The 13,380-nt window shown below is 46.6% G+C and overlaps 1 protein-coding gene across 1 annotated transcript in view; it reads right to left on the bottom strand.

The window, feature by feature from the left end:
- The window catches only part of NUDCD3 (NudC domain containing 3), a 73,111-nt gene extending 61,261 nt beyond the window's left edge, over positions 1-11,850 (bottom strand). The window contains exons 1-2 of the mRNA XM_033862850.2: positions 11,659-11,850; positions 5,752-6,044 (exon numbers count right to left, since the gene is read on the bottom strand). Of these exons, the coding sequence (XP_033718741.1) occupies positions 5,752-6,044; positions 11,659-11,850 (485 nt within the window). The remainder of the gene's footprint in view (positions 1-5,751; positions 6,045-11,658) is intronic.
- Positions 11,851-13,380: the final 1,530 nt, after the last annotated feature.

The raw sequence follows: 13,380 nt of genomic DNA, 5'->3' as shown, positions 1-13,380 counted from the left end.
GGGGGAAGAGTACCCTGGGGGAGTCTCACTGGCCTCCTCCTCCGGCCCAAAAACATGCTCACTCTCACAGGCTAGGACGCCAGGTCATTTTTACCATCCGGCTTCAGTATCCAACCAACTCAACATAAGTCATCGCTGTAAGATATACAGGCCAATCTCTTCTAAAAATGAAGCCTATAAGCTAGAAATGAACTGCAAAATGAAAACAAAAACACAATGCTTCTAGAGGAAAAAAAATACTTCTAACAAACAACCTTTCCTCATCTGTGATTTAAATCAAATCCCTGAGGCCACTTACACCTGAGGTTCCTTAGAGAAGGGGCAGTTTCAGGGCGAATTGGGTGAAAGAACAGCTTCTATAACAGATGAGACTGAAAACAGACCCTGAGGCCGGCAGGCCCAGCAGAGCCCCAGTGGGGGAAAGCTGGCAGACATCCCTGGACTGCTGGCTTTCTGTTTACTATTCTCTTGAGTGCATGATTACAGCCAACAACCTCATCTGAGCAAAAGAACCTCTTGGGCACACAACACTCAACAGTGTACAACATGAATTCAAAATCAGCAAAAGGGATGCAGGAACCGCTCAGCATACAATGTTCAGCAAAACAGAAGCCACAGTGTAAGACAATGTTATAAGCATACTTTGTTGTGTGTGTGTGTGTGTGTGTGTGTGTGTGTGTGTGTGTGTGTGTGTGCGCGCGCGCGCGCTCAAACACACCCACGCACATGTTTATATGCATAGAAAAAACTGTAGAAATATCCCAGAAAGTTAATAGGGAGTGGTAGGACGTTTTCTCTTCTTTACACACTTATCTTTATTTTCCAAATAGTCTACACTGAGCATAATGAGGAAGAAAAACAGTTTGTTCTTGTTTAAGTTAAGAAAAGCAATACTGAGAACAGCTCGTACCTACTTGAGGGCTCACTATGCGCCAGGAATCCTGCTCACCAGGTCTTACACACTGACCTCAGTCAATCTTCACCATAAGCCAACAGGGTGGGTATTTGGGGTAGCATTCCGGTATGTCCACGTGACTCTATCAAAGGGCCTCCTGCAACGGGCACCTGAAAAAGCAGGGACCAACAAAGGAAGGACCCCATTTAGAGACAAATCCAGGAAGCCAGCTCTCAGGCAGCATGACTGCGCACAGAAAGGATGCCCCAGCAGAGAGCAGCACCTTTCTGGCTCTTGTGACAGCCTGCCTAAGGGACATCTAAGCCACAGACATCACGAGACATGGGTGAGTAGAACCAAAGGAGAGGCACTAAGGAATGAACTCAGCACGCATCGGATGCTCACCTAACACACAGCTGGGAGCTGAGAGGGGCTGAGTAAGTCTCTGCCCCAAAAATGAAAGATGTAAGAACTAGCCATAAACAGATGTAAGATGAAACCCAGGCTCAGAGGAGACGCAGTTACCTGTGGCAGGGAGCAGAGGGACAGAGGCGCTGGAAGGCCTTGCTGCATGGACAAGAGCACTGAAGAATGTGAACAGTGCTGTGCTTGGGGTAAACGAACCAGGTGTGATGAAGATGAAGCATTTGCTGAGGATACTATTAGAAATCTGAAACTTCTCTTCCAAACTACACCATCCCTTTCCTAAGATAGATCCCTGTAACAGCTGGACACAAAGGCCATGCCACCCAAAATAAAAGAAAGCACTGAGCAGCTTTCTAACACACCCTTGTTCTACCAGGACTTCACCAGATGGGTCAACACATCAAGTAGTTCCATGACACGCCCTTCTCACGAGGCCCTGCTGTCTGCTTCCCTGTGCAGGACAGAGGGGTAGCTCGGGAGGGACTCAGGGCATGTACCACCATTCAACACCGACAGCGCAGGAGCGGCTCCTCTGTATCCACAGTTCCACATCCACGATTCAACCAACCACAGATTCTGTGGTATTGTACCGTTTACTACGGGAAAAAATCCATGTATAGGTGGATGTGTGCAGTTCAAGGTTGTGTTGTTCAGCGCCAACTGTAATTTACTCTCAGTGCTACTTTCTTTCCTTCTTTTTAAAGAATCCTGTTTGTGATTTACAAGGGCAAAAGCCAGAGGTGGCACAGCCTTTTGTACATTTTGCTTGTGCATCCCAGCACAAGCAAATGCAGTTATCACTGTTTTGCCTACAGCGACACCTGCAGATCGAGAGGGAAACTGCAGGACCTATGGCCACCGAAGCGGGACCAGACACAGATGGAACCCAAGAAGCAAACCCCACCAACAGCTCTGAGAGGTGCCCGACTTAGGGATTAGGACGTTGATGCTGTTGGTTTTGCATCCCTCTCTCCTTCCACAGCACTAGTAATGTCATCAGCATTTCTGAAAGCTTCCCAGCTCCCTAGAAGTCCTTTGAGCACAGATCACTGGGTCAAGTACAATATAAACACTGGGGCTCTAAGCAGCACTTTTTACAATATCTTCACTACGGATAACTCATAAACTGTGAAGCTCCTTTGCAGAGTATGTGCACCTCTCAAAGCTATCTTGTATGGTCAAGGAAATTTTTGTGTACCCAAATTCTCTCATCTCTAAGGAATAAAACTGGGCACTTTGAGCACTAGGGTGGTGGCATGTGGCTTTATGTGTAAAAATCTGTACTTTATTTTATGTATAAATGAAAATGTACACTTCAAAAACTTTAACCCACGGTTGGCAGGGCCTAGGCTGGGGACAGGGGGTTGACTCCAAAGTGTGATTTGCCTGTAGATGGAGCGAAGTTGCCATCACCACTGCCTAATCCTGGGCAGAACCACCAGCAAATGGGTAGCAAGCAGGAGTAATCAGAAGTCAGCAACGTCAGACCCAGATTCTAGGTATGTAACTGGTTTTTGGACAGGGTGCCCCACAAAGGCAGTGCTTCTGTGTGGTCACCTGAAGAACAACTATCTTAAGTTATTTAATTAACAGAACCCCCAGATCTACAGTTTATAGGATAAGCAATTCTGGGCACTGACTGGAGCGACTTGGGGGGCCACAAAAGCTACAACAAAGATAAGGATGGCTTTCATGTTCCATTTCAGATCTGCCACAGAACAGCCTTTCAGATGGAACTAGAGAGATGTGGACCACAATTTCTTGTTTTGTTCATAGAAAACCAGTGAATACCTGAAGGCTGAGAAGGTTCAGTCCATGGAAGCGTTGAGCCTGCAGCACCAAACTAAGGTTTCCTGGAACACACCCAAGTCTTCAGTCTATGCTTACACCACGGCAGGACTAGTAAAACTAACGCTGATACTAACCTGGAATACAACTCATTGGTCCAAGAATAAAAAATAGGGTCTCTACAAGATAACAAGGCAGCTACTCTAATCTATTACTCAGGAATTAAAAACAAATCCCCCCTTTCAATAGAGTTTTTAGAAATTATAAAAAGAATGCAAAAAAATTAGTAAAGCAAAGTGTATAGTTCATTGTAGAAAAATTAGAAAATACAGTAAGGGACAACGATGGCAATGAAAAACACTCACAATTCCACCACTATTTCATAATGTATTTCCTTCTGGGCTTTTTCTCTGCATGTACAGTTAACCCCCCTTGAACAACAGGGGGTTAGGGGCACCGACCCTCCATGCAGTCGAACTTGGACTTTGAGACTCTGCAGCCTTGCCCCAACCTATCTCCACAAAGTTTATTTTCCCCCTACTCCGCATTTTATGCCACTCCAAGTTGTTCACTTTGCTTCATTAACTAGGAACTACATTCAAAGAGTCCCCAAAACAGGTTAGAGGGAGACTGCAAGGAGAGGGAAGAACAGAAGGGAAGTTTAGTCAGAGAAGGGCCAAGGGGGAGAGAAAACCCAGGAGAGGGCAGGGAACAGTCCCATGAAAGAGGGAAGACAGCAAATTCGCCTAAGAACAGAGCAGGCCAGGAGCAGCATGCTGTCTTTCAGACACTGCCACAGCTCATACACAAGGAGGCATCAGCTCTTCTCACCCAAACAGGGGCAGGGAAGCACCAGGAAGCAGAACTCCTGAAAAGTGAGGACAAGTACAGCACAGGGCTTGATCTAAGCCCTACCACTCATCAGCTGCATGACCCTTGGCTCATTCAATATTCACAACAGCCTCTGAGGGAGGTGCTGTTATTATCACCTCCGCTTTACAAAGGAGAAAACTGAGACACAGAGAGGTGATGCAGCTTGCCCAAGGTAATACATTTACTAAGTGGCAGGCTCTGAGGGGACTCTGGGTCCGCAGTCCCCCATTCCAGACAACCTCTTCGGGTGTACGTCAGACCAAGAGGACTGTGGGCCCATGTCCCAGCAGTCGCTCCTGCAGGGAAAAAACAGAGTCAAGACACACAGAGAGGCAGGTCTCACGGGAATGCATAACTCTATGAGCCCAGCGCTCTAACTCTGGTCTAGCTCTTAACTGGCTGTTTGACTGTGGGCAGATTATTACCTTACCCTATAGAGAGAAAAAGGAAGAATACTGAAACCACCTGACCTCCCATCCTACACACTGTAAGGCAGTTTGCAAACATGAAGAGCTAACTAAATGCTGAAATAGAGTCAGTGTGTTACCAAGTAAGACCCACTTAGGGACAAACCCAACCACCAGATGTCAAGCAAGAAAGAGGCCACCTCTGACATAAAACTAGCGATGTTTCCTTAGGTCAGTCTCCCAAGGCAAAAGGAACAAAAGCAAAATAAACAAATAGGACGTAATCAAACTTATAAGCTTCTTCAGAGCAAAGGAAACCATAAACAAAACGAAAAGACAACCTAAGGAATGGGAGAAAATATTTGCGAACAATGCAACCAACAAGGGCTTAATTCTCAAAATATACAAATAACTCACACAACTCAATAATAAAAAAGCAAATAACCCAAATGAAAAATGGGCAGAAGACCTAAATAGACATTTCTCCAAAGAAGACATACAGATGGCCAGTAGGCACGTGAAAACATGCTCAAATCACTAATTGTTAGAGAAATGCAAATCAAAACTACAGTGAGGTATCACTTCACACAGGTCAGAATAGCCGTCATTTAAAAACTCTACAAATAACAAATGCTGGAGAAGGTGTGGAGGAAAGGGACCCTCTTGCACTGCTGGTGTGAATGTAAATTGGTGCAGCCACTATGGAGAACAGTATGGAGGTTCCTTAAACAACTAAAAATAGAGTTACCGTATGATTCAGCAATACCACTCCTGGGCATATACCCAGAGAAAACTCTAATCTGAAAATATATATGCACCCCAGTGTTCACTACAGCACTATTTACAACAGGCAAGACATGGAAGCAACGTAAGGGTCCATCAACAGATGAATGGATGAAGATGTGAGATACAAACACACACACACACACACACACACACACACACACACACAATGGAATACTACTCAGCCATAAAAAAGAACAAAATAATGCCATTTGCAGCAACATGGATGGACCTAGAGATTATCATATTAAGTGAAGTAAGCCAGAGAAAAACAAATATCATATGATAACACTTATATATGGAATCTTAAAAAAAAAAAAGAAGAAGATACAAATGAACTTATATACAAAACAGAAACAGACCCACAGACACAGAAAACAAACTTATGGTTACCAAAGGGGAAAGGGAGGTGGGGATAAGTTAGGAGTCTGGGATTAGCAGATACACACTGCCATGTATAAAATCGATAACCAACAAGGCCCTACTGTATAGCACAGGGAGCTATATTCAATATCTTGTCATAAACCATGATGAAAAAAAGAAAAGAAAAGAAAGAAGCCACAAAGTAGAAATTCTTACTTGGGAAGAGCTGGCGGGCTCCTTGGGACTTCAGCAGCGCCAGCATCCGCTCCTGGTGGCTCTGCCTCCCTGGCGCGGTGGGCCACTTCCTGCACGGCGTCCTGCGGGCCGGGGGGCTCCTGAGGGCCGCCTGAGTCTGTGGTGGAGTCAACCTCCACCTCCTGAACCGGGGCTGGGACTGGCTCCTGCTCGGCCGCGGCCTCCTCCCCTTCCTTCCTCCTGATCTTCTCCTCCAGCTCCTTCCTCCTCTTTTCATCATCCTGACGGGCCATGCGGTCAAAGGTTTTGAATACCTAAAATCAAACAGCAATCCTGCAATGAGTTCACCCGCCCAGTACTGTACCACACATTCTGCAGAAATACAGCAAAATCTGGTAAATAAAGAATGAAAAAGCAGTAGACTAAAAAAATGTTCCCATTGGCAAAATGGAAATGCACTTCAACTTCACCAAATGCCGCTAGGAAAACAATCTTTAAAGGGGAGTTCCAAAATCAGTGGAAGTGAAACCTTTACAAGCCAAGGCTCAAAATATTTACACGCCTATGAGGCCAACTTTCAAGTCTAAATGATGCATAACTAAATGGTCTCACCTGTCATTACTTTTATAGCCCCAGAGAGCCTTGTTCAAAACGCAAAGAACACGCTGTCCTGGTACTGAGAGCTGTAAAGGCACCAACAACTCAGACGAAAGAAGAGAAGATGGGAATTAGTTGAATTTCAATCCACAAAATACAAGCCGGCTCACTGGACTGCTGCTATCTTCCCACACTGCATGAGCTGCGGGAAGGTGCGGGTCTTAGCCTGGGAATTCAACAAACATCCATGATGTGCCTACAATGTGCAAGGGGCACCCAAAATCCAAATGACAGCTCCCAACCTCGAAGAACTCCACTTTCTGGTGTGTGGAGCAGTCATTAATCTTTTCGGGGCCACAGTCACACCCACAAAAGTGCTGGGACTCTCCATCCAAAAAGTGCACAAGAAAATGGCCTTTTGTATGCACCATTCAAGGGCGTACATAACCCTGAAGTGCAGCCAGGACAGACCCAGATGTGACAACTCTGACAGGAAGAGGCTGTGACGAATACATGTGATGCCATCAGAATGAGGGTGCAAACGAGCATTTCCGGTGAAAGAGAGCTAAGGAAGTTTCTTGGAAGAAGGCGCTCTGCATCAGACCTTGAATGAAAGGCACACCTTCCAGAGGGAATGACAGGAGGAAGGGTCATCAGGAGATATATCCTATGGTATCTCCTCCCGGAGACAGGAAAGCTGGGAGATCCACCTTGAAAAGTGGGTGGGAGAAGACCCTTACATTCAATCCAGCAACCTCGCTCCAAGGTATTTACCCAAAGGAGTTGAAAATATGTCCACCCAAAAACCTGTACACGGATTGTGTATAGCAACTTTATTCATAATTGCCAAAACTCGGAAGCAACCATGATATCCTTCAGCAGGTGAATGGATAAACAAATTGTGGTACATCCAGACAATGGAATATTATTCTGTGATGAAAGAAATGAGCTATTATTAAGCCATGAAAAAACATGGAAGAACCTTAAGTGCATATTAGTAAAAGAAACCAATCTGAAAAGGCTACACAGTGTATGATTCCATACACTATGACACTGTGGAAAAGGCAAACTTTTAAAGACAATAAAAAGACCAGTGGTTGCCAGAGGATGCAGGGAGGGAGGTTGGAGGCAGCAGGTAGAGCGCACAGGATTTTTTTAGGGCAGTGAAAATACTTCGTGTGGTACCATAATGAGGATTACATGCCATCACACATTTGTCCAAACCCCGTAAAATGAACAGTAAGAGTGAACCCTGAAGTAAACTGTGGGTTTAGGTGACTATGATATGTCAATGTAAGTCCATCAACTGTAAGAAATGCACCACTCTGGTGGCAGCTGTTGGTATAGGGGACGCTGGGGGAGGCGGGGGTGGGCAGGGGGGACATGAGAAATCTCTGTACGTTCCCTTCCATTTCGCTCTGAACCTAAAACTACTCTAAAAAACAGTCTTAATAAAATAAAAATGTTTTAACGTGTGTAGGAGTCAGTTTCCAAAGGGCTAGAATGCAGACAAGTGCTAAATAACTGTTGCGTGCACTGGGCAGGAAGACAGAACCAAAGAAGTTACTGACTATGCCAATGTTTTTACAGACATTCTCTCAAAACCCTCGTGAAAACGCCATGAGGAAGACAGCACTGACATTTCAAAGATAATGGAAAACTAAGCTCGGAGAGGGTAACCTGCCCAAGGTCCTGCCAGTGAAAGAAGAAAGTAAAAAATTATACAGGAAACACACCAAACACTGAAAGGAGATGTAGGCAGAGGAAGATAAGTAAAGCTCTAAGGCTAAAAACTGGAAGCAATATCTCTCTCCACTTCTTCTGAGAACCTGAGCCCCTGACTCACTCCTCTTATACTCACGTCAGTGACACCGGACACCAGACCCATTGCCCTCAGAGCCATTCATCCTCCTGACGCCACACATCTTCATCTTAACTCCAGAAAACAAGCAACAGCAAGGGCTCTCTCCAAACACCGGGGGGCTCTCTCCAAACGCCGGGGGCCTCCCTCGGACCCTGGGCCTCACGTTCCTCACTACACTGCGGCGCCCACCACCCCTGCTTACTCAGCACCCCGCCTGCCCCCTGGCTTCACCTCTCATGTCGCCACTGACCTCAGCACTCATTTCAGAATCCTGGACTGCGGAGCTGGAAGAGATGTCCCTGACCTCCAATCAACCTTCTCAACTGACAGAGAGGAGAGTGATTCTCCCAAGACTTCCCAGCAAGCTCAGAACAGATAGAGCCAGCTTTCCTGACTCTCATGGGGGGACCTCTAAGCTTGCCAAACTGGACTCCAGGATAAACACAGAGGATCCACTGATACGAATGGAACGTCATTCAAAATTATTGTTTTCTTAAAACATACTAATAAATCATGGAGTGGAATACAATTTCTACATGCATCTTTCCTGCTGAGGGTCTGGCAAGCTGTACATTCAGACTGTGCAAGCCCTAAGAATGAGCAGGAAAAGTCTGAGACGGCTTAAACCTCATCAACAGCCCATACCCCAAAATATCAACGGAGAACTTTTGGGTTCCAGAACTGAGTACCCCAATACTCCCATCCAAACCCTCTTTGCCTGAGTTCTGAAGAGACCCCCAAGCACCCCACTGCCAAATGCCTCTGTGGATAAAAGAACAGCTCCCCAGGACTTACCCTGATCTACCCAACCAAAATACCCAGGGAATATCTGCTCTTTTAAAGTTCCTTGGGCAATACTGATGATTCAGAACCACTTTAAAAAAACACTACACCCCTCCTAACCATCTGCTGGAAACTGTCCCCCTTGGTTTCCCTGAAACTTACTGCCCTGCCCACTTCCCTCCATCCCCCTCCCACTCACACAGCCTCTTCCTTCTCCCATCCCTTCTCTGGGATCCTTCCCCAAAGGGCTATCCTCCACCTTCAGTTCCTCTCCTTCAAACCACTCAGATTCCTCTACCTCCCTTAAAATCCAGCCCCACAATTCAACAGCCTGTGGGAAGGGACTTCTGCCTGCAATCTCCAATTCAACTAAGCTTCTTCCCCTAAACTCAGGTGACAGTTCAGTGAATGCATTATCATTATTACAGTGCCCAGGTTTGAAACCCTGGATCACCTCTGGCCCATCCCAACCCTCTCTCTGCCCTGCTCTCCACCTCCACTTTATTAAACTGTTCACCAAGTCTTAACCTTAAGGGTGTCTGAAACATGGTAGGTGTCTTACATGAATTACCTGTCAGTTCACCTGTAAAACAAGGGAAAAGACCAACCTTTCAGGTTGTGTTAGAAATAAATAACATCCTAGAATGTAAATTACATAACAACTGGTACATACTAGGTGCTCAGTAAATGTTCCTTTCTCCTTTACATCTTTTCTGCAAAAGATCACCCGAGACAGGGGCTTCCCTGGTGGCGCAGTGGTTGAGAGTCCGCCTGCCAATGCAGGGGACGCGGGTTCGTGCCCCGGTCCGGGAAGATCCCACATGCCGCGGAGCAGCTGGGCCCGTGAGCCACGGCCGCTGAGCCTGCGCGTCCGGAGCCTGCGCTCCACCACGGGAGAGGCCACAGTGAGAGGCCCGAGTACCGCAAAAAAAAAAAAAAAAAAAAAATCACCCTAGACAAAAGTGTTCCCAACCTACAATGGATTGGCTAAATAATAGAACAGAAAGATCTGGAATCCGAAAAATGAAGTTTTGAGTTCCAGCTCTATGATGAGTTTCATCAAATCACCTAACCTTGCTGAACTGGCACCCTCATCTGCCACATAAAATTCAACCTTATCTATTTCACAGTCTTCCATGAAAGCATTAATTTGATATAAGGGCCTCCTAAAAACCATCTCTGACACACAGCTCTCTGATCACTCAGATGGCACCTAACAACTACAAGGGTGAGGAACAGCCTTAAGTCTTGAAATTGAATACCACCCTCACTCCTCACCTGACCATGTTATCTTTGGTAGTTAAACATTGTAAACTTCTGTTTCTTCATGCAGGCACTGAGGAAAATACCTGACCAACCTGCAGCTTGTAGCAAGTCTTCAGAAGATGAACATTTGAAATCACTTCATAAACTGTAAAACGCTACAGAACCGTAGGAGGTTATCACCAGCATTTCTACCTTCTCAGGTTCCTAGAAACAGGCTCAATGCTTGACTGAGTACCATCTTTCAATCCCATCCAAGTCCCACCTCTTCGAGTAGCACTGACGTATATACACTACCAAATGTAAAATAGAGAGCTAGTGGGAAGCAGCTGCATCGCACGGGGAGATCAGCTCGGTGCTTTGTGACCACCTAGAGGGGTGGGATAGGGAGGGTGGGAGGGAGACACAGGAGGGAGGGGATATGGGGATATATGTATACATATAGCTGATTCACTTTGTTATACAGCAGAAACTAACACAACATTGTAAAGCAATTATACTCCAATAAAGATGTTAAAAAAAAAAGTCCCACCTCCTCTATAAAACTTTTCTCCATTTCCAAACCATCATTTCTATTCCCTTCCTTCCAGTGGGCTCTGTCACATAATTGGCCTTGCATGGTTCTCTGTTACTGTATTTTACCTCCTTAACTAGAGCATAAGTATCCCAAGGAGAGAGACCATTATTTAACCATCTGCATTACCAGTGTATCTCCAATGCTTCTGGCAGCTGAGAGTATAAATACATTCAGTACATAAACTCTTGGTTATTACATTCCAAGTACCCTGTCAACGTCAGTGAATAAGTATTACTAGTACCTCAAACAGACAATAAACTTAACCTGGGATGTACAGATATATGTTCAAATGTAAACTTATTAAGTACTACTATGACTGTCTTTGACCTGAAAAGTCACACTTCGAACAGGGGGACCACACCCATCAATCACACAGTCTCCCTTCCACGTCCAGTCGTCGCAGTTCTGGGGTGCAGGTGTCCGTGCTGCCGCCCGTTCCCCCGTCTAGCCTGCACTATTTTTATTCTCTGACTGGCAGGCCCCGGCACCTCGAAGGGGGTTACACGCTGCGGGAGCTAACCCTGGCCCTGAGCGTCGATGTACTACTTCTGATATCCAAGTGCACCCGGTCGTACCAGGCTGCTCGAGAGCCAGCCCCTCTCGCACGGAAGGAGTAAACTGATACCTGATACCCCAAGAGCATGTCTGCTGAAGCCGCGGCCCCAGGAGGCTGGTCCGGGGCAGCGCCAGAGGATGAACTGAGGCCGGCAGCGAACGGAGCGGCGGTCTCACAGGAGTCTGGGCTCCCGGAGAGTCGGGGACTACGGGGGCGCGCTCGCTGGGGTCGGGGTCGGGGCTCCCACGGCCTCCCCCCACCGCGAGCTTCCCGCCGGCCGCGCATTACCTGCAGCACCAGAGCCTGCGCGGCCCCCGGCGGGAAGCCCATGCGATCCGACGGGTGGCGCAGCAGGCGGTAGAAGTCCGTCTTGCGGTAGAGGAAGCCGAAGAGCACACGCAGAAAGTCCTGAACGTTGCCCACGTGCTGCAGGATGCCCAACAGGGCCTGGTCGTACAGCTCCGCCGCCCCGGGCTCCATGGCGTCGCTGGCCGGAGGGAAGCTCACTCACGGCGGGCGCGGCCCGGACGCCGGTCTGGGCCCACTTCCGGTGCGCTGTGATTAGGGCTCCGGCAGCCAGCTCGCCCGTGAAACTTCCGGTCCGCGCTAGTTCGCCCCAGCGGTAGGGCTCGGCTGGGCTGAGTTTGAGCCGACTTGACGCGGGCCCCGCTCCCACCGCCCCTGGCTTCCCGAGCGGTCTCGCAGAGGAGCGGACGTGGGCCCATAAACGCAAGAAAGCCCGGAGCTGCGGGACTGAGGGCGCCTAGTGGCCATGCTGGCAACGGACGGAAGACGTGTAGCGCGGGCAAGTATTACGTGAGCCTCGCTTTTGTCACGTGGTCTTTGGGTTGTGTTCCCAACTGGGTGTCCCGAGCCCCAGGCGGGACGGCGGGAGCCTTTTGCTGGCGCGTCAGAAGAGGAAATGCGAGCGCTTGCGGGTGGTGTCTGTCCTGTTAATGACGGAGTCGTGGGTGAAATGCAAGGTGAAGTGCATAGATACAAAAAGACAAGAATGTAAAGTGGGTGCATGCACAAATATTAAATGGAAAGAGCTAGGCGCAGAGTAGAGAATCTGGCGTGCCATCCTGTGAAATATACACATACGTATGTATTTGTGTGTAGTATATACATTGTATGCGTAGTATACACCCAGCGTGTATACGTGTCCTAAGTGTCTGTCAAAGCATAATCTTAAACTAAAAATATAACACTCATACAAATATATAATGAACACATGTGAAACATTTATACATTTTAAGTAAAGTAACCAGTGATATGAGAAAGCTAGTTTGGAGAAGCTTTTGGAGAAACTGGATATTTATCAACACTTTGAGAAAACAGAGTAAGATTGCTAGGTGGGATATGAAGCTGGCTGGTGTCCTACAGAATGATGTAGATTATCTTTTCCAGTGGATAGAAATGATTTGCATCTCTACTGGCCTAAAATCTACACGTTAACATATATCTTCATAGTGCATGGGCGCTAATGAATTGTAAATAATGGCAAACAGATAAATTGCCCTAGAGCAGTGGTTTTGAAACTTTCTGGACTTAGGACCCATTTATTGGGAATTCCCTGGCAGTCCGGTGGTTAGAACTCTGAGCTCTCACTGCCGAGGGCCCGGGTTCAATCCCTGGTCAGGGAACTAAGATCCCACATTTCGTGAGGCGCGGCCAAAAGAAAAAGAAAAAAAAAGGACCCATTTTCACACTTAAGATTTATTGAAGACTCCAGAGAGTCTTCAATATTTTATGTAGATTATGCTTATCGGTAGTTACCACATTGGAAATTAAAACTGAGAAAATTTTTAAATATTTCTTTATGCATTCTAATAACCATAAAAAACACATTACATATTAACATATTTTTATGAAGAAATAATGTTCTTCAAAACAGTAAAAGTTTATGAGAAACATAGCATCCTTTTAAATTTTGCAAATCTCTTTACTATCTAGCTAATTGAAGACAGCAAGATTCTCTCATCTGCTGCATTCACTGCATTGCAATAT

The sequence above is a fragment of the Tursiops truncatus genome, chromosome 9 (genome assembly GCF_011762595.2).
Source record: "Tursiops truncatus isolate mTurTru1 chromosome 9, mTurTru1.mat.Y, whole genome shotgun sequence".
In the NCBI taxonomy this organism is placed as follows: Eukaryota; Metazoa; Chordata; class Mammalia; order Artiodactyla; family Delphinidae; genus Tursiops; species Tursiops truncatus.
Note: the sequence above shows the minus strand (reverse complement) of the source record. Positions and strands in the feature narration are given on the sequence as shown.